A 24,488-nucleotide genomic window follows, 5' to 3' on the forward strand; every position below is an offset into this window, starting at 1 on the left:
GCTAAAAAGAACTCATGGCAAAGAATGACACTGTGAAAAATGACACTGTGAAAAATGATTTTAACATATGTTTGAACATGTTAAGAGAGGGTAAATATTTCAAGTTGAGTATGTGTTGTAGCTCATTCCAAGCCTGCGGTGCATAAAAGGAAAAGGCCGATTTACCAACTCTGTTCCAGTGCTTGGGGCCATGAGGGTAATTTTCTCCTTTTTTTCTCTTATTTTAATAAATTGGATATGTACAGAGGTAGTTTACCCAGTAAAGCTTTTGCAATAAATATTAACATACCGGTATGTGATTTTCTCCTTAGACTCAGTGAAGTCCATTCAACCATTGATGTGATGATGATAATTTTACCTTCCAAGATGGGAAAGAGGAAAGTTAATTATCTTAAGTTCTTTGAGGGATAATGAAAGTTTGAAAATGAAACGTCATCCAATGTCATTACACTCTTAACCATTTTCTGATTCAGATTCAGATTCAGATGGCTTTATTAATCCCTTTGGGAGGAAATTGACATCTCCATCTCACACACACAGCACTGTCACAAATCAAACACCTGTTAGGATTTTATGAAATTGTTAAAAGTATGAGGGGTTTTTCTATAAGATTGTACACTGGTGGTTGCTCTCAGCGCAGAACCACCTCCTGTTTTTTATGACCAGACTGAGTTCCTCTTTAGGTGAAGACGGTGAAGAGGAATGGATGTTTAAGTTTAATGGGTCCCCTCCTGTTTTTCCTCTGGGTTTTGGTTGTCGTGGATCTTTGCTGGGTTGGCATGTCGGATTAGAGATAGACAACAGAAAATATATGGCTGAAAGTGTGGCATGTTTAGGTTTCTTTCCCTGCAGTTGGCCTCCCAGATAAGGTTAAACATCGGCTCATATAACGTACAAAACACCTCCCTTTTCAGTATAAATATGACTGGATTGATGACCACAGTGTGCATTTCTCTCCTACCTACTGTATGTGGTTTGAGAAAAAGCGTACCTCCGGCTGGAAAACATTGTGCATGATATAATAAAAGCTTGTATTAATATTTGATTCTGTTCACTGGTTTTCTTATGGTGCACCAGATAAAAGAACACAAGGATCTTTCACACCCTAAAAGCCAAACACCCATATAAAGATAAAAAAATAAAGATAAAAATAAAAGGTAAAAACAAAAATAAAAAATAAAAAGTGCCGTGCCATAAAAGAGAATTATATGGATAGAAAGAAAAGTGTTGTGTAATATTGCACTGTCCTGGTTATTGCACACTGACTGACCCCCCAGTGAGGAGTTGAACAGTTTTATATATTACTATGATAGTTTCAAACATTGAACTGTGTCGCTTACTGTTCAGTATGTTCTTTCAGCCTCTCCCTATACCATCTGTTTAAAAAAAAATTAATTGCACTTTTATTCTGTGTGTCATTAAACCATCCATAATTTAAACCCCCTTACTCCTCTTTAGGGTCACTCCTTACACTCTGGGTGAAAACATGCATACACCCTGGACAGGTCAACAGTCCATAGCAGGACCACATATTGACAAACAATCACACACTCTCTATCCTATGGATATTTGAAAATTCCCAATTAACCTGATTTACATGCTTTTAGACTGTGGGAGGAAGTCAGCGAAAACCAGAATCATTGATATGAATTAACAATAATTTATGTACTTCAGAAGTTGAAGCCGCAAAGCTTTAATATCAACATGAAAAGAGGAACACTTCATAAACCAGATGCTAAATTGAGACGTGTAAAGACATAGCCTTTGTTGTGTGGCCCTGTGGTATTTTGATAAAAATATGTCACAGATATTTCATAAAGACTTTAGGAATTCTTGTCAAATTCTGAAAATAGATATGTCGCATTCAACAAATTTGGAGGTTGGAATTGCCTTAATCGGTTAGCATCCATTTGAGCTGTTACTACTCAGAATTTGTGCAGTCAGACATATGGAAAGGAAGACATGTACACAGATTAAGAGGTATCATCACATGCCTTTTTTACTTATTTTTCTTTTTTCCTTTGTACGGCTAGAATAGGAAGGATCCAAAAAGTTAAGCTTTCCACTGAAATGCTCTAGAAACTCCGGGTTGGCCAGTGATACCATGTCCTGTGGTAATCCATATACCGATTTCTAGTCGCTCTCGTATCTCAAGCCCCTGATCTGCACTCTTGAAGTATTAGATAACAAATCAATTGTGCAAGCAATTTCTTATATAAGAAGGAGGTCTGCTTTCTTCATGTCTTGTTATCTCAGTTGCTAAGATAACATCTTTGGCTGAGTTTAAAATCAAACCCATTGCATATGGTCACAAGAAAACACCAAAATTACATAATGGCAACTGCAAAATAAGAAAGACAGATTTCCTGCATTTTATGAGTATTTAATGTTTGTCAATAGAACACTACACTATGAACTTTTTCAGTCAGGGTCATGTAACTGGTGCCTAACACGCCTGCTACTGGGTACACTCTGGACAGGCCATTCATCACAGAGACAAAGCAATACAAAACAACAGTTTTGACAACTTTAAAAAAAAATGTGACTGGTTGGAATGAGTACAACCAGTCAAATATTCATGTTCAAATATTTGATTATATTCTCATTTGCTCACATTAAGACAATTAAGTCAGATCTCAATATTTGCAGAAAGATGCAGTATAACCTGTGGTACAGAATGCAGAATTTATATGCAATTATCTATAGAGGCAGCGGCAAAAGAGTAACTAACTCAATGAAAATAAAATAAAAAACTGAAGAAGTGAAAGCAGTGGATTACCAAGGCATTGAAGATTTTGCAGCATCAGTTGGAACATTAGTGGCCATGTTAAGCACAATGCAAGGATCTTCATCCTCGGAGCTGAACAAATAAAATACAACAAATCACAAATAAAACAAATCACGTGGTCGCTGGGTTGGAAACAAATGTCTTTCATCTTACTTCCGCATTTTGCCTCATGTGGAGTTTTGTTGCAGTTCCTCGACTGGCCGATAGAGGGTGGTTGCAAAAGCAATATGGGTATTGCCCTCTTGTGTCCAACTTCCTCATTTTTCCTGCGTCCTGTATCCAGAAACCTTTGGTTAGAATTAAGAAACTGGTTATTACTTAGAATAGAGGACATACCAGTCTTTGATATCTCTCATATTTTTTTCTATATAGATAACTTGAAGTTGAATGTATCTGACATAATAAATATAGTTATTCTCATGGGTAAATATCATATTCATTGTAGTAAGTGGAGGAATAGCAAACCGTACTTTGATTGGTTTTTAAATTATTTTAAATTATTCTTCTTATCCCTAAGACAAATAGACTCCAACAAAATGGCTAAAAAGATTTGTGACGATATATCTTGTTTTCTGCTTTTTTGATGCATGCCTCAGTCCTTGCTCCTCTTTTTGGCACTTTTGTTTGCCTGATTTTAAATACCGTGATACTTTTATAGTTTGCACTTTATAAAACCCCCTGTTTGTGTTTTATTTCAATATATAGTTAATTGTTTTACTATATAGCTCTATATTTGACAGCATTTCATATTATGTCTACTAAGTATAATATCATCCTTACGAGAAGATGTTTAATTACTGTTCTATGTTGTTTTATTGTGTTCAATAAAGAAGAAAAAAAATCATAGAGATGGATGGATGGATTTTTTAAAAACTTTATTTAACATTTTAATTTACAAAATTCCTTTGAGGAAACATTAGCTTGCATCTGAAACATTACAAGCTCACAACACATAAGCAAATATGTATACCTATACATTTGTCTTCTACGTGTAGATACATTTAATATATCTTAACAACTTGTAATTGGTAACAGGACAAGAAAACAGGATAAAAGAACCAAGATTAAATTAAATAAAAATAAAATAATCATAGGGGTTGACATTTCAACAAAAGTGCTTAAGCGTATAAAAATCACAAGATTGTAACTTAAAGAGCAAGAGACTTTGACATGGTTTCAAATAAATCATTTATAGACTGATTTTCTTATGATAGTACCTGTATGGATGTTATATAATTTTTTATTTCATTTTTAAAACAAACTATGGAGGGTTTGCTGTTTTTTCATTTATTTTTACATTTTATTTTATATGATATTTTCCCATAATGAGAATTATGTGACAGACCATCCATATAAATCATGACCTGAAACTTGCTAAACAAAGAGTTGTTGAGTTGTTGATCTCAATATTTAACCGTTCTATGTTGATTTATTGTTATTATTATCAATAAAGAAGGAACAAAAAAATTGTCCAACTTCCTCCTTTTTTGCCGCGGAATTTCATCCAACTTCCGCTCCTTCTGTGACGTCACTGGCACGTAAGTTTTCCGCGCGTTTGTCGGCAGATTGAAGAGCAGTGGCGGGAGCTGTCGTCAGGCTCGTGTAGGGAAACACCGACTTTCATAGGTATTTACGTCTTCATTACTAACGAGCACTCGCTGATAGCGGTCACATCAGATGTAATCCAGGTGGAACCTGCATGTTGTGTCAGATTAGTTAGATGGCGCCAGACAGTTTTGTGTTTACAATCGCCCTCGTTAGCTTTCTGTTTAGCTCCCTTTAAAGGAAACGAGCTGCTGTAGTTTTGACCAAGATAGTCACGACTGATAAACCACTGGATCACTGATCCTGATGTATATCTAAAGTAAACATTGAATGCAGGGAATGAAAGAGTTATACAGGCTGGCAGCTGCCTGCAGGTCTTGTGATGCTAATTAGGTTAAGTGTTGTGTGAAGCTGCACTTACAACCTCCTTCAGTGTTTGCAGGCTGTGGGGCTTTCCAACAATCATATAAGGTTATTTTTTAAGACACTTCTGTTTTTCATTTAATAGCTGATGTGATCAAGTGGTCGCTGATTAACAATATTAAAAGGACAATCATGGATGTTTTGCTGCTGCTTTCCTTTCTGCCATGAATCCGTCATGTAATTTACACTGTCGCTCGAAAAATGCCCTGCATTTTGTTTTTATTTTATTTTTTATTCATTACTGGTAGTTCAGTGCTGATTTTAACTATTGAAGAGTATGCTCACCCCATCCAAACCATTGTAGCATATGCTTTCCTGTATGTGCCACAGATATGCATAGTATAGATAATATCCTCCTTCCTTTTTAAATGTGTTTATTTTCACTGTCCTCCATATTTAAAATAACTCATGATTCCATATAATTCTCCATACTCACTCAGACATATGAATTTTCCTTTTTTCTTTGTTCCTACAATTTTAAAAGAGGTTGGGAAAAGATCATTTTATTTTAAAGCTCCATCAGATTGGAATAATCTTCCCCTCTTTCTGCGTTCTATTACCTCTTTTCATTTTTTTAAATTGGCATTATATTCTCATCTTAAAACAAATTGCCTATGTTTTTAATTTATTTATGTATTTTTTTGTGTGTCCTTTTTTCTATTTATTTATTTTATTTATTTTTTTATTTTTTATTTTATCTCTGTTATGTTATATTTATCTCATTGTTTCGGTTATTTAATTAGCCTACTTTGTAACTAGACTTATGTGGGTGGGGGTTGTGTGTGGGAGGGGGTGAGCAAGATGTCTGTTTGTTTTATGTCATGTATGTCTGTACTGTAATGTGATATGTTGTATGTTTTATGGGACCCCCTTGAAAGTTAGATGTTACATCTGAAGGGGCTATCCTTTAATAAATTCTAATATTTTTTTTACCATGCTGTCATCTGCACCTGCATACAACATTTAAAGAATAATTTCTCTCTTATATTTGTCTATATATGTTGCCTAACAAATCATCTTCTAATACATTTTTCTTTCTTTGAATGACTTGTAGGCATGGATTTTAAACGACGTAATGGAGGCCCTCTGGGGGGTTCCTCCCAAGGGAAGCGGGGTAAAAAAGCTGGTGATTGGGAGGACAGTCCATCACAGTTTGAAGAAGAATTGTTAATGTTTGATGAAGCAGAGATGGATGGAGAGGAGATGGAGGGGCAGGCAGGGCATGACGTCATTCCTGTGGGTGAGTTTTACAGAGACAGCACTGGGACCTCTTTCATAAATGTTAACGGTGCAACCTTTACACGGCATCCATAACTTAAGCCAGTCTATATACCAGAGTTTTACTGTCCCATATGTTAAACCAGTGTAAAGTTTGTACTTGACTGAGAACAATAATATTATTAGTTACTCTTCTTAAAAACCTATTATACTGGCGCTACCACTTAAGGCAGATCTGAAATTGTACTTAAAATAGCTGCAACTAGCAGAGAATTAATAACATTTTTTGGTTTTAACTCCTTTATGTTCTCGTCCTCAGGTGATCTTTTTTCAGCAGACCTTAATCCTCGATGGCGGCGGCCTCATGCCCCCCCACTGAACACATCGTCTGATACACTTGTGTTCCAGCAGATTGATCTTGACCATTATTTGGGTAATTATTATAGACACAAAACATTTACACAGTTCTGGATTAAGCTAGACTGTTTTGTTGCCTTTGAAATATCTAGGAAAGGCCAAGTCAAATAAGAGTAGCTGACACGAGAGGAAATGGTTGTTTGTTTCCTTTTCATGTCATGCAGGTGCATCAGTTGCTGGCATGCCCGGCCAGTCACAAGCAAAAGTGCCAATCATTCGGATGTTTGGGGTAACTGACAATGGCAACAGCGTGTGCTGCCACGTGCATGGCTTTGCACCTTACTTCTATGTTCCTGCACCAAATGGTGAGTACATGATGTTATTTTTAATACTTACATGTATTGCTTATGTTTACCACATTTTATCATAGCCAAGTTCATCAATAATTTGGCTACTTTGGTTGAACCCCATCATGTTTTCTGACCTGTCCTATCTTTGAAGTTTCTGTTTTTAGATGGTAAACAATTGAATAAATGTTTGAAATTTTTATAGATCCTAATACTCTTTCTTCTTTTTGAATAGGGTTTACATCAGCGCACCTGGGTGAATTCAAAAGAGAGTTGAACTCTGTCGTTCTGAAGGACATGCGCTCCAATAAGGACAACATCTCCATCACAGTGTTGGCTGTCGACATCACCCGCAAAGAGAGTCAGTACCAGTTGTGTACAGCTGGTTATTGGTTTGTTTTGTTATAGAAAAGTAAACTTTATTTTGATTTTGTGAAGGAATTTTCAATCAATCATACATGGTGTGATTTTTGTTTTTAATGATAAAACTCTTCAACATTGATTTTTTTTTTTTTTTTTAATTACAAAAGTTGGCATCCTGCAGTGTAATCCAGTAATATAAGAGAACATTAAGTTTGTGTTTTTCTTTCTTCAAAGGCATGTATGGTTACCATGGTCAACGCAGTCTGGATTTCTTAAGGATCACCATGGCGATGCCTCGTCTTATCGCGCCTGCAAAGAGACTGCTGGAACAGGGCTTTAAATTTGGACATTTCTCATTTCAAACCTACTCAACCTATGAAGCTAACATTGATTTTGAAATTAGGTGTGTACTTAATTTATAAAGAACAAAAAAAGGGACGATGCTAAGAGTTATGAAGTGTGTGTTTCATTTATCAAGGCTTTTCACAATACTTATTTTTCAGTCTTGTATTTTACATTATTATATATTAAATTTGATTATACTTGTATTGATTAGTGAAATTAAAATTGTACAAATTTGAGTCTTTACAATTTCACGAGACAAACTCACTCACTCACATTTAAACTTCCATGTACTTATTTGAAGGTTTATGGTAGACAGTGATGTGGTGGGCTGCTGTTGGATTGAACTTCCCAAGAGCAAGTACAGAGTACGAGAAGAGAAGAGCACGGGGGAAATGGATTCCCAGTCCCCGGGCAAGGTACCCCCCCCCCCCCCCCCCCTTTTACTTTTCTCTTTTTTGATTAAGTCTGTTTTGCCCTTTGATCAAAGTACAAGGACGATGGCTATACAGGTCAGCAGTTTAGTTCTCTCTCAATACAGGTGTATGACTTTGATGTCTACCTAATGCATTTATGGACGTCCACCTCTTGTGTTTGTCTTGCAGGTGACTTTGTGTCAATACGAAGTGGATATTGGATGGACGGATTTGATAAGTCACCCTGCAGAAGGGGACTGGCAGAGGATAGCACCACTCAGGGTCCTCAGCTTTGACATAGAGTGTGCAGGAAGAAAAGGTTATTATAATTTTTATTGTTGTTATTACTATTATTAGTATTACCCTTAAAATGTTCCTTTACAACAAACAAACGTATTTAAACAACTGACTAAGACCTGGTCAAACCTGATGAAAAGTAACAGCACATTTTGATCCTGGTGTTGTTCTTTCTAGGAATCTTCCCAGAAGCAGACAAAGACCCTGTGATTCAGATCGCGTCTATGGTTCAGCGGCAGGGCGACACGGAGCCGTTCATCCGCACCGTCTTCACTCTTCAGTCCTGCTCCAGCATCGTTGGCTCTCAGATATTGTGCTTTACGCAGGAGAAACAGCTTCTCCAGGTATAAACCCGCCTCACAAAGGCACACATAAAGAATGTTTTGACACTTTCCTTTTTGTTGTCTTTTTTTCCTTTTCAATAACATGTTCTGTCTCTTGGAGAGCAGAGCTGGGCTGAGTTTTTGAGGACGGTGGACCCAGACATCATCACTGGATACAACATCCAGAACTTCGACTTTCCCTATTTGCTCAACAGGGCAGCTACTTTGAAGGTTAGATTAAGCCACACCATGATGCTAAGGTCTAAAATATTATTGGTTGTTAAACCTGAAACATACAAGCCGGTTAAGATTTTGTTTTAAAAAAAAAAAAGCTAAAATTCTCCTTTTCATGATTTAATAAAGTTAATTTTGCTTTACAATTTAACTTGCCGATTCTTTTCGTCGGACAATAATATTAAGGTTTTTAAATACCTGACATATTTCTGCGATTACTTCCGCCTTCATCGGTCACCACACGTTTTCCCTTTAAACCTGAGGTGAACACTTAAGACATACCTTGAGAAAAGATCGACAGCATCGATCTGCCAACAATAACTTGTAGCCAAATAATTCCACTCGTTTTAGTGTCTTGGGTTGTTAATCCCACACCCAGAAATTTCAATTACACAACTGGCTTTTCAAGATACGAGACATGACTAATCTTCTCATTTAGAGAATAAATACAGGGCAGGTAGCAATAAATAAGTCACGCACCAAATCCTGCAATCAAAGAATATTGCTCTCAGCTTTACAACAGCTTTAGACAGAAAGCCATCTAAAATTAACAATCATAACAATATCAATAATCATAGTAGTGACTGATGAAGGCGGAAGTAATCGCCGAAACATGTTGGGTTTTTAAAAACCTAAATATTCTTGTCCAACGAAAATAATCAGCAAGTTAAATCTCCCTTTCATACTTAGGTTAAAACATTTCTATATTCCCCTGTACTCAATGTTATATGTTGTTTTCATTTCAGGTGAATTTATTTCCATACTTGGGTCGAGTGCGATATATGAAATCAGTTTTGAGAGATTCAAATTTCCAAAGTAAGCAGATGGGCCGGCGAGAGAACAAGACCATCAACATGGAGGGCCGAGTTCAGTTTGATCTGCTCCAGGTCAGCTCTTAAAACAGTACATTCTACTTTAACTAGAGTTTATTGTACAGATGACATGCAATATATTGTCTTTATAAGAGGATTGTCCTTAACAAACAAAGCTCCTTAACTACAGTCTGGTTGGTATTTTTCTCCCAGGTGCTTCTAAGGGATTACAAATTGCGCTCCTACACACTGAATGCTGTGAGTTTTCATTTTCTACAAGAACAGAAGGAGGATGTGCAGCACTCCATCATCACTGACCTGCAGGTAACACAAACCAGGGACCTAAATGAATACAGAATATTTCTTTATGTTTTTGGATCTGATTATTATGAAGACATAAATGGGGTGGAGGTTGAAATACTTTATCGGTGCCGTTTTGTCTCATATTTCTCACCTGCTGTTTTCTTCCACAACAGAATGGAAATGAACAGACTCGCCGGCGTTTGGCGGTGTACTGTCTGAAAGATGCGTATCTCCCCCTGCGCTTGCTGCAGAAGCTCATGTGTGTGATTAACTACATGGAGATGGCCAGGGTGACGGGCGTTCCTCTCACGTACCTGCTCTCCAGAGGACAGCAGATCAAAGTCGTCTCTCAGCTGTTACGACAGGTAACAAACACAAATGGACACAGTTACCGTATATAGACTGGAATAGACTTAGAAACTATGCGTGTGTTCTTGTTTAGGCCATGAAGCAGGACTTGGTCATGCCTGTTGTAAAGGTAGAAGGAGGAGAGGACTACACTGGAGCAACTGTCATCGAACCAGAGAAGGGGTAAGTCCTGAAAATCCACAGGTCGTTTATGCCCCCGCTGCAGGGTAGGTTCTCATATTATCTTTCTTTTTATAGATATTACAGTGTTCCTATTACCACCCTGGACTTCTCCTCCCTGTATCCATCAATTATGATGGCTCACAATCTGTGCTACACCACCCTGCTGCAGAAGGGCTCTGCGGAGAAATTGGGGTGAGCTTGTCTTTTTTTTTTTTTTTTTTGGTCTTCAAGCAGTCATCTCAAAACAAAACACTTTGTAAGTCACAAATTAAATAATGACAGTTTCCATCAGCTATTTTTCTTCCAATTCAAATACAGATACTTAAATGTGATGTCCATTTGTTTTACCTGCTTAGTTTGATTCTTAATGGCTTTACTACGGTTATATATCTGCAGCCTGTCACCAGAGGACTTCATTAAGACTCCAACAGGTGATCAGTTTGTGAAGAGCTCTGTGAGGAAAGGACTTCTTCCAGAAATCCTGGAGAACCTGCTGTCTGCCCGAAAGAGGTTTGAATTGCTTCCCCTGAACTCTTGTGAAATATCATCAATTGTGTATAAATAATGGAAGTACCGGGAAAAAATACAAAATGGGCGTATCCGAATTTTAGATGACACACAAACGCGTTATTTGTCCGCTTGTTATTCAGAGAGATAATTTAGATTTGCTGTTATTTATCAGATTATTACATTATTTGTCCACAGGGCCAAAACGGAGCTTAAGAAAGAAACGGACCCTTTCAAGAAGCAAGTGCTGGACGGTCGACAGCTGGCTCTTAAAATCAGTGCAAACTCTGTGTACGGCTTCACGGGGGCCCAGGTCGGCAAACTGCCCTGCTTAGAGATCTCCCAGGTGAGAGCTCTCTGTTTTTGATCGACTATGGAGATCGAAAGGTTATGTTTTGATACCTCACGTTTTGACTGTGCATAGCTGTTTTTCAGCTGGTGCAGTGACCCAGTTGTAATTTTTGGTAGCGTTTTCTTACCGTTGTGCACAGATGGGAAGTTGGTAGGAGCAGTAAAGATGTAAAGTGAAGATAAGTGTTTCAGCGGAAACCACAGAACAGGTGGAGAAAGAAAGTCAGCACTTGTTTCTTTAATGATCTCAGTAACATTTTTCTGAATTGCTTCAAATGAGCCATCTTTAAACTTTAAACTACTTATAATGTACCTGAAGCTCATGCTCTGGTCAGCCGCAGCTCATTCCAACATCTCCTATAACAGATTACGTGATATTCATTGTATTTTTTGCTTTTGTCTCCTCCAGAGTGTCACTGGTTTTGGAAGACAGATGATTGAGCAAACTAAACAGCTGGTGGAGTCCAAGTACACCCTTTCTAACGGTTGTCAAGCTGATGCTAAGGTGAAGAATATGTGTGGCAGCCATCCATTAATACTATGCCAACATTTTGGTTCAGTATTATAAGATTTATGTCTGTGTAATTTTAACACTCAAATGAAGTGATTTCATTTTAACTTTACCTGTTCAGGTCATTTATGGCGACACGGACTCTGTCATGGTCAAGCTTGGAGTTGCAACTGTAGGAGAAGCCATGGAAATCGGGAGGGAAGCAGCTGCGTGGGTTTCCTCTCATTTTACACCACCCATCAAGCTGGAGTTTGAGAAGGTATTGTTCAGTTTACTCTATTTAATAATTAGAGATGTCATGGGATACAGTGAAGTGTATTTGGCAGTTTTATCAAAACGAGTGCCAACTCTCAAAAAGTGACTTACACTTATATGCAAATCTAAAAAGTCTTGAGCTTTTTTTAGTTAAAACTGCACAGGGCATCTTTCATCAACAGTCAGAGTAAATCTTAGTGTCACCGTTGTCCTGTAATGGTGCTGGTATTCATCAGGACACTTTAGTCTCTGTGCTACATAACAACTCCATCTACACATTTTTCTTATTCAAAAGTTTAATATCCAGCCAAAGTATGTTCATTTAATGTAATTCCTAAATCCTGACTCAAGTCTAAAGCCAACCCGGCTTTACAGTCAGGTCTTGAAGTCCCTGAAAATCTGAGGCTTTAAGATTTAATATCATCTTTTTCCCCACATATTTTATAAAAAGAAGCTCAGTGTTTTATTAACAGTTTGTCTCACTTCTATTCTTAAGGTACCTATTTTATCTTTGTATGTGGCCCACAAGTGTAGATGCGTTATTAACATCATGAAACGTTTAAGCTCCGGTTCAACTGCTCAACACTGTCTTTTCAGACGTGTTTCATAAATTATTTCATAGACAGGAGAGTCCTTTTCCTGAGTGTTTAAAACATTTCTGGCTGAACTGTAGCTCAGGAAAAAAATTCAGTTAATGACTGCTTATTTTTCTTATCACCCCAGGTGTACTACCCTTACCTGCTGATCAATAAGAAGCGCTATGCAGGCCTGTATTTCTCCTCTAGCGCAGACAACTATGAAAAGATGGACTGTAAAGGCATTGAGACTGTCCGCAGAGATAATTCCCCTCTGGTGTCTAACCTCATCAACACCTGTCTGCAGAAAATCCTCATCGACAGGTACACACTCTCACTCACTACATCAGTTTATTCAGCCTACAGACCTAACAGGTCCTTTCAGTTAAAACTAGGGATGGGAATTGATAAGATTTTTATGATTCCAATTCCATTTTCGATTCTGCTTAACGATTCTGTTCTTTATTGATTCCATTATCGATTCTCATTTGGAGGAAAAAAAAAGCACAAAAACATGGCACTAATATGACAGGCAGTGTTCCTTAGTTAACTTGTTACCTGCAGTATTATTAGCCAAGAACATGCTCACGTTGCTGCTGGGCTGAGAATTACTAACGTCGGTCCAGAGCGGATCTAAAACACATTTATTGATTGTTATTGCTGCCGTGTACACTATTGTTTTTGCATGTTCGTAGTATTTCCTCCCTTTGACGAAATATTCACTTGGCAAGTATTGCAAGTTGCCCTGTTGTCGTCTTTCTTACTGAAATGTAACCAGACTTTGGAGCGTTTGTATTGCTTGGGTTTACCTTACAAACGACTGGAATTGAAAAGGGAATCGTTTGTAAAACTTGCAAACGATTCCAAGGAATTGAAACACTGGGAACCGGTTCTGAACAAGAACCGGTTCTCGATTCCCATCCCTAGTTAAAACTAAACTTATTTACAAAAAAAAAATCTCTAAAAACAATATTTTGGATCCTTAAAGTGTTGTTTTACCATTTGGGTGTGTAGAGACCCTCAAGGTGCTGTGGAACATGCTAAAGAAGTGATCTCCGACCTGCTGTGCAATCGTATCGACATCAGCCAGCTGGTCATCACGAAGGAGCTGACGCGTACGGCCCAGGAGTACGCCGCCAAGCAGGCACACGTGGAGCTGGCTGAAAGGTCCTTATTAGTAAACACTGACACGTTTCAAATATCATTTAAAGGGAACAGACTTGTGTGTGAACCTGCAATGTGTGTGTTTGTTTTTTTTTAAAGGATGAGGAAAAGGGATGCAGGCAGTGCCCCAAACCTGGGAGACAGAGTTCCTTACGTCATCATCAAGGCTACAAAGGGAGCTGCTGCGTACATGAAGTCAGAAGTGCGTTTTCTCAGCTCTGTCTACAATGTTCCCTTCACGTTCCCCCCGTCCTTAGCATATGCATTTACTACTGATGATGATCTTAATTCTTTTGCCTGTTTCAGGACCCCATCTATGTGTTGGAGAACAATATCCCCATTGATACACAGTACTACCTGGAGCAGCAGCTGTCCAAACCTCTGTTGAGAATATTTGAGCCCATTCTGGGGGAGAGCAAGGCCGAGAGCGTCTTGCTAAGTATGTAAACGCAAAAGCATCCGGATCTCTCATGGCTTCTTTGCATGATCCAGATATAATTAGTTTTTTTTGTCAATACAGAAGCACTTAAAAGGCTAACTTCATTAAAACTGTTATTTTGTATAATATAGTTTGTAGGGCTGCAACAAATATTCAGCCTATTCGACAAATATCCATGACAAAATTATTTGCTAACAAATTTCAGACTCAGTTATTATCACGTGTCCTTACCTCAATAAAACTCTCCATAACTCTCAGTGCTCAAAGCTGCTATTGGTCACGCAGGGAGCACTTACTGTAATGTCACTTGTATCATACGATATACCATCAGTAAAGCTCTTTTTTTCTAACTTTAGAAACCTTTTACATTTTTGATTTGCACCAACCATTTAGGAGTAACTATAACGAGAACATGAGAAATATCTGACCATAGAGTATAAATCAGTGTTTGACATGCTGGTGAATGTTTTGTGTGATTGTCTGTGGTGTCTCCATAAAGACCTGTATATGCGCGCAGAACTCCATTTCTCTGCTTTCCGCTCTTCCTTCCCTTTTCCTTTTGGCTGTTCCCTCATCCATCTCCATCTAATCATGTCTTCTACATCCTCTTCTCTCACACGAACTCACTTCATGTTCTCTTTCACTTCTTTCAGTTTTTGAATTTCTTAGATATTCGATTAATCATTTCAATAACTGATATAACGGTTTAGTTGCAGCCCAAACATTCTCACTAACAAAGCAATCAGCTTCTTATTTGAGCAATTTTATCCAGAAATCTAATGTTGAAATGTAGTGATGAAGATTGTATATTAGTATAACCAAACGAAAGCAAAGAGGGTTGTTTATATTTTGGACACCATGTTGTTTTTCAGAGGGCGACCACACTCGTTGTAAGACTGTCTTGACCTCAAAGGTCGGGGGCCTGATGGCTTTTGCTCAGAAGAGAAGCACCTGCATCGGCTGCAAGGCCGTGCTCAAGAATGATGGTATGTTAGTTTGTCTTATTTGTTGTTTTGCTATACGTTGATATTCACATTTAGATGATGCCTGATCTTTTTGCATTTGCATAAAGTCCCCTTATAGCTCAACACAGTTATAATCATCTACCCAAGTTATATTCGCAAAAAAATATATGTACTTAATGTTTAATGTGTCATTTCAGCGGCTGTGTGTGACTTTTGTAAGAAGCGGGAGTCTGAACTGTATCAAAAAGAGGTAAAGAAGCAACCGGATGAATTTGTCTTGTATGATGTAATTGCCTTTCAACTGAAGCAACTGAAGAAAACCCTCTACCATTAAAAATGTCTATTTATTGGAAGCAACGGTGCCCTCTTGTGGCTTTTTTTATGTTACACAAAAGTCATTAATCTAATTTGAGTTAAAAATTCTCTCTGAGTTTTCAACACTCCTGCTGTAAATTCCAGATCTTCCACCTGAACTCATTAGAGGAGCGTTTCTCTCGTCTGTGGACGCAGTGTCAGCGCTGCCAGGGCTCCCTCCACGAGGACGTGCTCTGCACCAGGTACACTCACACCACATGTGCTTTCAGCTCATTACAGCTGTGGACAGTTCACTGCAGATTTATAGTAACGCGGTGCATGTTATCTTCTCTGCAGCCGGGATTGTCCCATCTTTTACATGAGGAAGAAGGTTCAGAAAGATCTGGATGACCAGGGCAAGCTAGTCTCTCGTTTTGGGTGGTGAGAAAGATGCGCTGCTGGGCCTCATTTCCTCGTAAATTGGACTCCCATCCTCCCAGTCTTTTGTATGTTTGTAAAAATGCATATATGTACCCTTTTCTATGTTTTCTATTATCAGTAAAACTACATGTAGTGTCTTTTTGTAAAATAAAGTTATATGGTTTATTCCTTTTGGACTGTCTTGCATGGTCATTGAATACTGGAAAAACATCCGGATGGTGCAGCAGGACACTTACAGTGGGTTAACCTGATGTTTCAGTTTTACGTCTTATTCAAAAAATTGCAAACTTGCAGAGGTCAAGAGGAACTTGATAATTGATGATGTCTGACCTCAAACCACATCACTTCCACCTTTCTTTCTCTGTAAGCTGCTAAATACCATAACTATTATCTTTCACGTAACACAAACTAGACAGGGATGTATTTAATTTAAACTGCCTGGTCAACCACTAACATTTGGTCGGAACACTTTCAGATTTGATTATAGACTCTAAAAGAATATGTATTGTCCCAACGCTTAACTTTGCCCATTTCTGTGATGGTGAAACTGATGTCTCACCCTTTCTGAATCACCTTCCCTCAGTTTGAACCCACTGAGGCCTAAAATTGTAGGCATTGCAATATGTGCCATCCGGGAAAGGAAAAAAGAAATCATGGCGGTGATTCACTTGGCTGTTTCGGTTAGTTTTTTTTTTTTAGTTCAACCTTGATGGACCCAACCGAAGACACCAGATTCTAATACTCAAAACAACTCTTGTGCCAGCTGAAACACAGTATTACTGTACTTTTCCCAAATCAAACCTCTTTAACCTCTGAATAAAAAAAACTCCATACTGTATTAGTGAAGTTGCACCATTTAGATAAAATAAATATCAAGCTGTAAATATTTATTTGTCCAATACAGAGTGCATAACAGATTTTACATAATTGTGAAACAACTTAAAAGCATTTTTAAATAGAAACACTCCAAACACCTTTTATATAATTGTAGATATTTCAGCAGGTGTGAAGGTGTGTGGAGCCTGCTGGTTGGATGAAATTGAATTACAATCATTGAAATTAGGACTTATTTATTAGACATTTGTTCTTACACAGGAGATGCTTTCCATAGTTCTAGAAAAATAGAAAATTAACAACCCATTATATCTAGGGTGACAATTATCAGAGATTTAGCATTAACAAAGTTCCACTATTGAATATCGTTATCATCCAGCATAACATACAATCTGACATTACTGTTGGTTGCTATTAATGTTGCACATAGTACCACACATCTTTAACTTCATGCTGGTGTGATAGTGCGGTGCACCAAACGGAGTTATGGCTGAAACTCACACTGAGATGGTGTGAAAACCATGTTAAAGGGGAGATGGAGGGAGGGATACAGCGCGACTGGTGACAATCGCAGATGCGCCAACTCAAACATTAAGTTGATGAAAAATTGACAGAGGCATCAGACTGCTGATGGAGCCCAGTGATGACTCAGCGCCTGTTAAAGTCATTCCTGAGTACGTTTTTAAAGTGGCACTAATGTTAAGTTTTATTTAAAAATTACAGGAAATGATTAAAGTGCATCCGGGGGTCTGGAAAGGCTGCAAACACATATATATGTGTATGCATGTAAAAAAACATACATATATAGAGAGAGTGTTAAGTTCCAGATGCTACAACAATGTATCAAGACATGTCTAAACGTCTCACGTGCTTTTGAGCAGTAGCCTATTCTGTCAAAATGTTTACACGGGAAAAATAAAAAGTATTCAAGCCATTTGCTCTCATGGAAGTCAGATCAGAGTTTTTACATGACATTTTATTAAACTGAGTATTAAACTTCAGTTCATCTTTTGTGACTGTGCAAAGTTCAGTGCAAAGTTCAGTGATGCTCAATTTACGATGAAATTCTTTTCAAGAACACAGACACTGCACATGGATGAGTAAATAAGACTTGTGGAAATGTGAAAAGCTCAGTGGAGCTTTGTGGTGACGAGGGGCAGTGAAACGAGTGCTCTCAGGGAGGCTGCCAGTGTGCCATTGCTATTGTAAAGTGCAACGTCTCTGAGAGCTCTTCTTGCTTTTCTTGTTGCTGCGGTTGGTCTCCTTGTATCTTCTGATCTCCCGCACTAGCGAATAGAACGCGTCCTCCACACCCTGCAAGACAGAAAATTGTGAAATGTAGGTCACACTGAAAATTTCATAATCACTACATAATTACTGTTTATGTGCTTAAAACATGCTCATGCATGAACTGAAAATATCGGTCAAGTAAAATATGAGCGTTTCCATACTTGTCTAGTTTTGGCAGAAGTCTCCACGAACGGTACGCCGTAGCTTCGTGCCAGCTCCTGTGCTTGTTTGGCGTCCACTGTGCGGCTATTCAGGTCGCTCTTGTTTCCAACTAGCACCATGGGAACGTTGTCACTGTCTTTCACCCTGTTGATCTGCTCCCTGAGACCAACACACATGCAACAAGCCGTCAGATACTGAGACTGATCAACAAGGTGAACAGGTGGTTACAGTTACTGATCTGGCTCAGCTGCATCACTTGCCCATGAGATTAGCAGTATCTCACCCCTAGCATAGTGCAGTGTGTAGCATAGTGTGACTTTGGGGTGTATTATCGGCACAGATGGACGTGCAGACTTCCAGACAGTGTCATCTACCTACATAGTTGTAAGAGTTCTGCATACCTACCAAGAAATGCATCGCCCATTGTGGCGATGTGCAGCTTCAACGAAAGCTATTGAACCTTCTCATATCTTAAAAAGTGGCCATATGGGGCTAATTTCCAGCCATTTTATTTTGATACTTCTAGAGTCGTTCTGCAGACAAAATAACTTCAAGGCTGAAATTATCAGAGCAAGAACAGCTGAAAATTACAAGGAGAGAGACAGTTCTGCATCAGGCAGAGCAGAGTTACTTAAGTCTTTCAGCCTCTTGATTTGTCAAATTCCTGTAGGAACATTCATCACATGGAGACCATGCTCTTAAAATAATGTTTAATGCAAGACAGAGCCACCACTCTGGCAAGGCTTTGGTAAACTACGGTCCGCAAGACTTTACAAATAATCAGGCTCTTCTATAAAATACATTCACCTTATTTTTCTGAACTTTGAGTCGCATTTCTGATCATTCATCTTTATAACATTTTAGAGGAGTCAGAAAACAGAAAAGCATATCAAGGCTCCTTTAAGTTATGGTTTAAAAATGTGATAAATCTTTTTGGCTTGATTGAAAATGATAAAAGATCAGAGATCTACAGTATAATTTTAAAAGAAGCTATTCATAAGACTGATTAGATATTTGTATTTTTTTCCCCCAAACAAACATTTCAGAGAGTTTGACATTTCTGCAAATACCGTTAAATGTCCAGCAGTTTTTGTTTTAGTTGTAAGTGTTCCCGTGCTCCATTCCTCACCACAGATGCAGATCTGAGGTCTGTTCTCAGCTTTTTACATATGACTGGATGAGTTTTTGCTGTCCTCTGGAACTAAATATCACCAATATATGAAATGAGACTGCTTCTATTTTGCCTCAATTAAATTTCCTGCTTCCACAGTGATGCAAATATGTTTTCCAATGCTGATTCAAATGACACATGCTTAGGAGGTATCTGTCACACGTATGCCATTTCAGAGCACTCTCACATTCATATTCAAGTCTGATGCAACACACTTGTTAACATCAATGCAAACTGTCAAATGGGATATTTGCCAAAATAAGAACTGTATCAGAATTGGCTGAACATAGCATTTAGTTTCACTCCACCACAAACGAAGGTCATTTCTTTTCTACAGCAGAGTAAAGATAAAAAGGTCCAACCACTAAAACACTGACAACCAAAAGTATCCAACGCCTCAGTTTGTCCCACATTGTGTATGAGAATGTCTTAAAGTGATAACACCACCACATAACATGTAGACATGTTTGCAAAGCACGTATGCACCTATGCATGCAGAAACATGTTCAAGCCCTAAACTAGACATGTGCCATTATTTGCATACCAATAAATGTCAAAGTGAGGGACTGATTCAAAACACTATATAATGTGTAGGCAGAATAATGCAGCCACTGTGACTATAAGGATGTAGCACTTCTTGATGACGAGAACCAGAATAGGAGTCATCTTTACATCACACATTTCCTCTATGTTGCTTTAATCAGTTAAAAAAATGTCCAAATGGCCCTTTAGACCACGTAACCACATGCAGCTGATGTGATAGATAACTATACAGTTCCTGCTAATTAGAAAACAGCGCTGCTTAAACCTACTCTGTATGCTGATGTCTTGACTGTGGCAGGTTCAACATACTGTATGTGGTTTAATTTCTTTTTCCACTTTTGCTGTACAGCAGTCTGAGCTAATGTGTGCCGGCGTTATACCTGTAAAGGTGAACATCCTCAAAGGACTTGGCGCTGTTGATGGCAAACACACAGAGGAACCCCTCTCCCGTCCTCATATACTGGTCCCTCATGGCGCTGTACTCCTCCTGACCCGCCGTGTCCAGGATGTCCAATAGGCAGGTCTCTCCATCAATTACTACCTGTTTTCTGTACGAATCCTGCAACAAAATATTGAAGTGTTCACACGATCATCTGCCAAGTGTGGATCACAACACTGGGATCCCAGCCCTTTCTGCTGTTAGATCAAGTAACAACAAGAACTTCTCGAAGGGAAGGTTTTGTAATAAACTTGATGAGACTTGAATTCTTTTAAGAAATTTGTACTATCACACATATTCGGGAAAAGAAAAAAAAGGATTTACAGTTAAGGAGAATTGAAATATAGGACAAAGACAAGACGGTGAAAGGTAGCAGTGCTGATTTATGTTGATTAATGACAATAATGGCTTGACTTGAGGGCAAGCTTTGTTCTTTAACTTTTATCACTATTTTTCTTCTTTTAAACCGTTTGTTCTGATTAGTGACAACATGATTGATCATTCTGGTACAGCATGCATGATGGTGTCTTCTGCATCCATCCAATTGCTTAATTTATAAGTCAAATCAACAAACAAACAAACTTAAAACCCACCTGTTTCTCCAAGCTTTTAAACATTAGTAGTGAGAGGATTGTTTTACAACCACCATGTTGATTTTATGTACTTTTATTCTAGGAGCTTTTACCTCGTTTTTAAATCGTATTTCTACTTTCATTGTAGTGTTTTATTTGTGTTATTATTTACGTTTTATTTTTTGTGTGAAGCACCTTGTGACATTCGTTGTCTGTGAAAGGTGCTATATAAATAGCATTTACTTACATTACAATATTTTTATATTAAATGATACTTTAAAAGTACTTGTGTTACATTTGTAATGATTAGATTAAAGAAAAAAAAAGCAACAAAATATGTTTACTTCCTGTCCCTTTTAAATGTGCATAACTAAGCATTTAACAAATTGATGCTGTTAAAATACACAATAACTTTTAAAATAGCCCTTAAACTTTAGTTTAGTGCAGGACAATCATTCTGAACAATATTAAATAGATCGTTGCACTTTTAACAGGCACTAGTCATGTCTGTTCTAACTTATTTACTGTTTTTTTATTTTTAATGTATTTTTTATGTATTTATTCGTTTTCTATTGTAATGTGTCTTCATGGGAATGTGTGAATGTGGTTGTGAGCCCTGTCAAAGAGGAATTTCTGTCACCATTGGAACAGACGTAAAGTATTCTATTCTATAATGTCATAGCCTTTATTCTAGTAAAAATACCCTCAACCATACAAAACAAACATATCGACTTGCCTACCTTTAAAAGCACCTGGGTCATTAAAATCTGACTCAGAACAAACAGAGCCATGTCAAGCTTTGTGCTCTCATCCATCAGACTCATAAATAGCTGATTTACGCATTTATTTTTTGTACCCGCTTTTAAACATATTTTTAAAATTATTGTATTCATTATGCACTTAATGGGGGACTTATTTTTATCTCTTCTCTCTTATTTTATCTACGCTATGGACATCTAAGTCCAGCAGTACTTGTGACTGCCCAATGGATGTTGCTTTGCATTGATGTGTGGTTTGTTTTTGTGTTGTCCTGTTACATATCCGTGCCATCTCCTGGACTGAATTTAAGTCACCTACTCCCATCCGTTTGCCCACTATGGTATTCTTCGCCTCAAAGAATATAACTACTTCTACAATGCGTGTACAATATATCAGGTGGTCTCAGGTTTGAATCCCAGATTAACTCAACTCATCCCAATCTCCGTCCCCCAGCACACCCACAAAACTAGACACAAACACCTCATTATAGGGAAAAAACGTAAACTTGTGGGAACAAGTATGAGTGTTGTGTGTCGGGGACCACAGATTTGGAATGAGCTGAATGAAATAGCTTTAAAAAGTCACAGTCCATCTTCATATTCAAACGGCAGTTAAAGAATCAATAGTTAAGCTCATATATATAAATGTACACTCCGGGATCACAAAATGTTTCATGTTAAGTGTTTTTAATGTGATATGTTGTATGTAAGTGGTAGTCTAGTATAATGCGCATGTTGTATTGTTTTGTGTGTATGTATGTATGTATTCCTGTCCAGAGGTGTCAAGTAACGAAGTACAAATACTTTGTTACCTTACTTAAGTAGAAATTTTGGTTATCTATACTTCTATACTTGGAGTAATTATTTTTCAGACGACTTTTTACTTTTACTCCTTACATTTTCACGCAATTATCTGTACTTTTTACTCCTTACATTTTAAAAACAGCCTCGTTACTCTATTTCATTTCGGCCTTTAAAAAAAAAAAAACTATCCAGTTAAATTGCTCCATCCGGATAGAGTGAATTTGGTTGTGGTTGTTTCAGATGTTCTTGTCCAGTTTTGTTCTTACATCCGTTCCCTCAGATTCCTGCAACTAAACTTGGATGTACATTCCAATAAAGGTTAGGATAAATGATAACATGCCTCTGAAGTTTGACTTTTTGCACCATTACAATACTTATAGGCAACTAGTCATCATATCTGCTGCTCTCTGAAACACATGTTAATGCTCAATAGTCACATATATGGTTCTTTAATATATTTGCATTACACTAAGATGCATTAATTTTCAATGGCTTTTGTCCTTAATGGCTTTTTTCCCCCTTACATTACTTTTACACTTTAAGTAGTTTTGAAACCAGTACTTTTATGCTTTTACTTGAGTAAAAAACTTGAGTTGATACTTCAACAAGAGTATTTTTAAACTCTAGTATCTATACTTCTACCTGAGTAATGAATGTGAATACTTTTGACACCTCTGTTCCTGTCTATGTATTTATGTTCATTGGCTCCTACCATAAGCTTTTTCAAGCTTCTCCAGGAGACCAATTCACATGTGAGTGTGAATAAATAAATCAAAATCAAATCAAAAATCATATGTTTGCTGTACACGCACTGATGCTGATGTTGATGGTTCCTAACGGATAAATAAAGTTATGTATGAACTATCTAAACTCTGCCTGATCCTGAGAGGGTCGGATTGTGCTGGTTCTTCTCACCTCGATAGTCGGGTCGTATTCGTCCACAAAGTGGTTCTGGATGAGCTGGATGGTGAGGGCGCTCTTGCCCACCCCCCCGGCCCCGACCACCACCAGCTTGTACTCGGTCATGCTGCAACACAGTCAACAGGTAGACATCATGATCATTACAACACCCAGCCATCATAAACCCAGCTCTTCCTCTCTAAAGAACGAGGGAAAAGAAGAAGCGACATGGCGAAGAGACAGTCCCAGATTTATCCCTGACTTTAGCTGCTTAGATGTTAGTTATGTCTTCTTTATGTTCGACGTCAATGTGTACGTTTGAGGAAAAACACAATGGGCGTTTACTCACCTGAGGAGGAACTTGTAACTCTTGAATTAAACTTGAGTTTACGACAGATAACTGAGATTAGCTTGCGACATTACGTTAGCAAGGTTTCCCTGTTCAAAACACTTGTGGAGATGTTTAAGTATCTGTCCGCTACTTCTTTGTCAGGCAAGAATAACGTCTAAAAATATGAGCATGGGGTACCTCTGGATTTAATGTGCAAAAATATTTCTTAAAGTTAGAAATAAATTACAAACACAAATCCAAGAAATCACCTTCTCACTGCAGTTCATTCGCTAAACGAGCAGTTCTCACGTTAATCCCCTTTTAACAACCAATCAGACGATGACATGCAGACAGACGGGCGGTTAGTCCAATCAGAATAGAGATTTGGTTCTTAGCCCCGCCCATATATGGCCATCACAACCAATCAGGAACAGGGATGTTTTATTTGGGCGCGGCCTTTCACTCAACAACGTTATGTGTCCTCCTGTCAGAGTAGCCAAACTTGGAACTGCAGGCTCAGCCCAGGCAACATGTTAAACTGTTGAACAAAACACTTAAGCACCTTAAAGATCTGGGAGCCAAAAATGGCTGTGAAGGATACTCGAGTCCTCTGAAGATGTGAGCTGATATATGATCACTGTCAGTAATCATCAGTAGAATACCTAGTAATAAACATTGTCATAATGATTAGAAAATAAAACATTTTGATTATGATTATTATAATTATATTATTATGATTATGATTAGTATTGTTATTATTATTATTATTATTATTATTATTATTATTATTATTAATAATAATAATAATAATAATAATAATAATAATAATAATAATAATAATAATAATAATATATAATAATTATTAATAATAATAACACTTGCC

General features: G+C 37.8%; 2 protein-coding genes across 2 annotated transcripts; one reads left to right on the forward strand and one right to left on the reverse strand.

Moving 5' to 3' along the window:
• Positions 1-4,344: 4,344 nt before the first annotated feature.
• pold1 (polymerase (DNA directed), delta 1, catalytic subunit) lies at positions 4,345-15,972 on the forward strand. Its single transcript, XM_061712044.1, has 27 exons — positions 4,345-4,414; positions 5,811-5,996; positions 6,294-6,407; positions 6,556-6,696; positions 6,914-7,039; positions 7,276-7,444; positions 7,688-7,802; positions 7,989-8,118; positions 8,274-8,440; positions 8,546-8,650; positions 9,400-9,540; positions 9,679-9,789; positions 9,942-10,133; positions 10,211-10,299; positions 10,375-10,491; positions 10,696-10,809; positions 11,005-11,152; positions 11,567-11,662; positions 11,790-11,927; positions 12,647-12,822; positions 13,513-13,665; positions 13,762-13,864; positions 13,969-14,101; positions 14,974-15,087; positions 15,264-15,316; positions 15,526-15,623; positions 15,718-15,972. The coding sequence occupies exons 2-27, from the start codon at positions 5,813-5,815 to the stop codon at positions 15,803-15,805; spliced, it is 3,315 nt and encodes a 1,104-aa protein (XP_061568028.1). The 5' UTR covers positions 4,345-4,414; positions 5,811-5,812; the 3' UTR covers positions 15,806-15,972.
• A 701-nt stretch (positions 15,973-16,673) lies between these two features.
• On the reverse strand, positions 16,674-23,913 carry zgc:55558 (GTPase KRas). The gene is made up of 5 exons (XM_061712046.1): positions 23,624-23,913; positions 23,290-23,401; positions 20,182-20,360; positions 18,087-18,246; positions 16,674-17,949 (listed from the first exon to the last, which is right to left on the reverse strand). The coding sequence occupies exons 2-5, from the start codon at positions 23,398-23,400 to the stop codon at positions 17,836-17,838; spliced, it is 564 nt and encodes a 187-aa protein (XP_061568030.1). The 5' UTR covers position 23,401; positions 23,624-23,913; the 3' UTR covers positions 16,674-17,835.
• Positions 23,914-24,488: the final 575 nt, after the last annotated feature.

Source organism: Cololabis saira, chromosome 21, assembly GCF_033807715.1.
Source record: "Cololabis saira isolate AMF1-May2022 chromosome 21, fColSai1.1, whole genome shotgun sequence".
Taxonomy (NCBI): domain Eukaryota; kingdom Metazoa; phylum Chordata; class Actinopteri; order Beloniformes; family Belonidae; genus Cololabis; species Cololabis saira.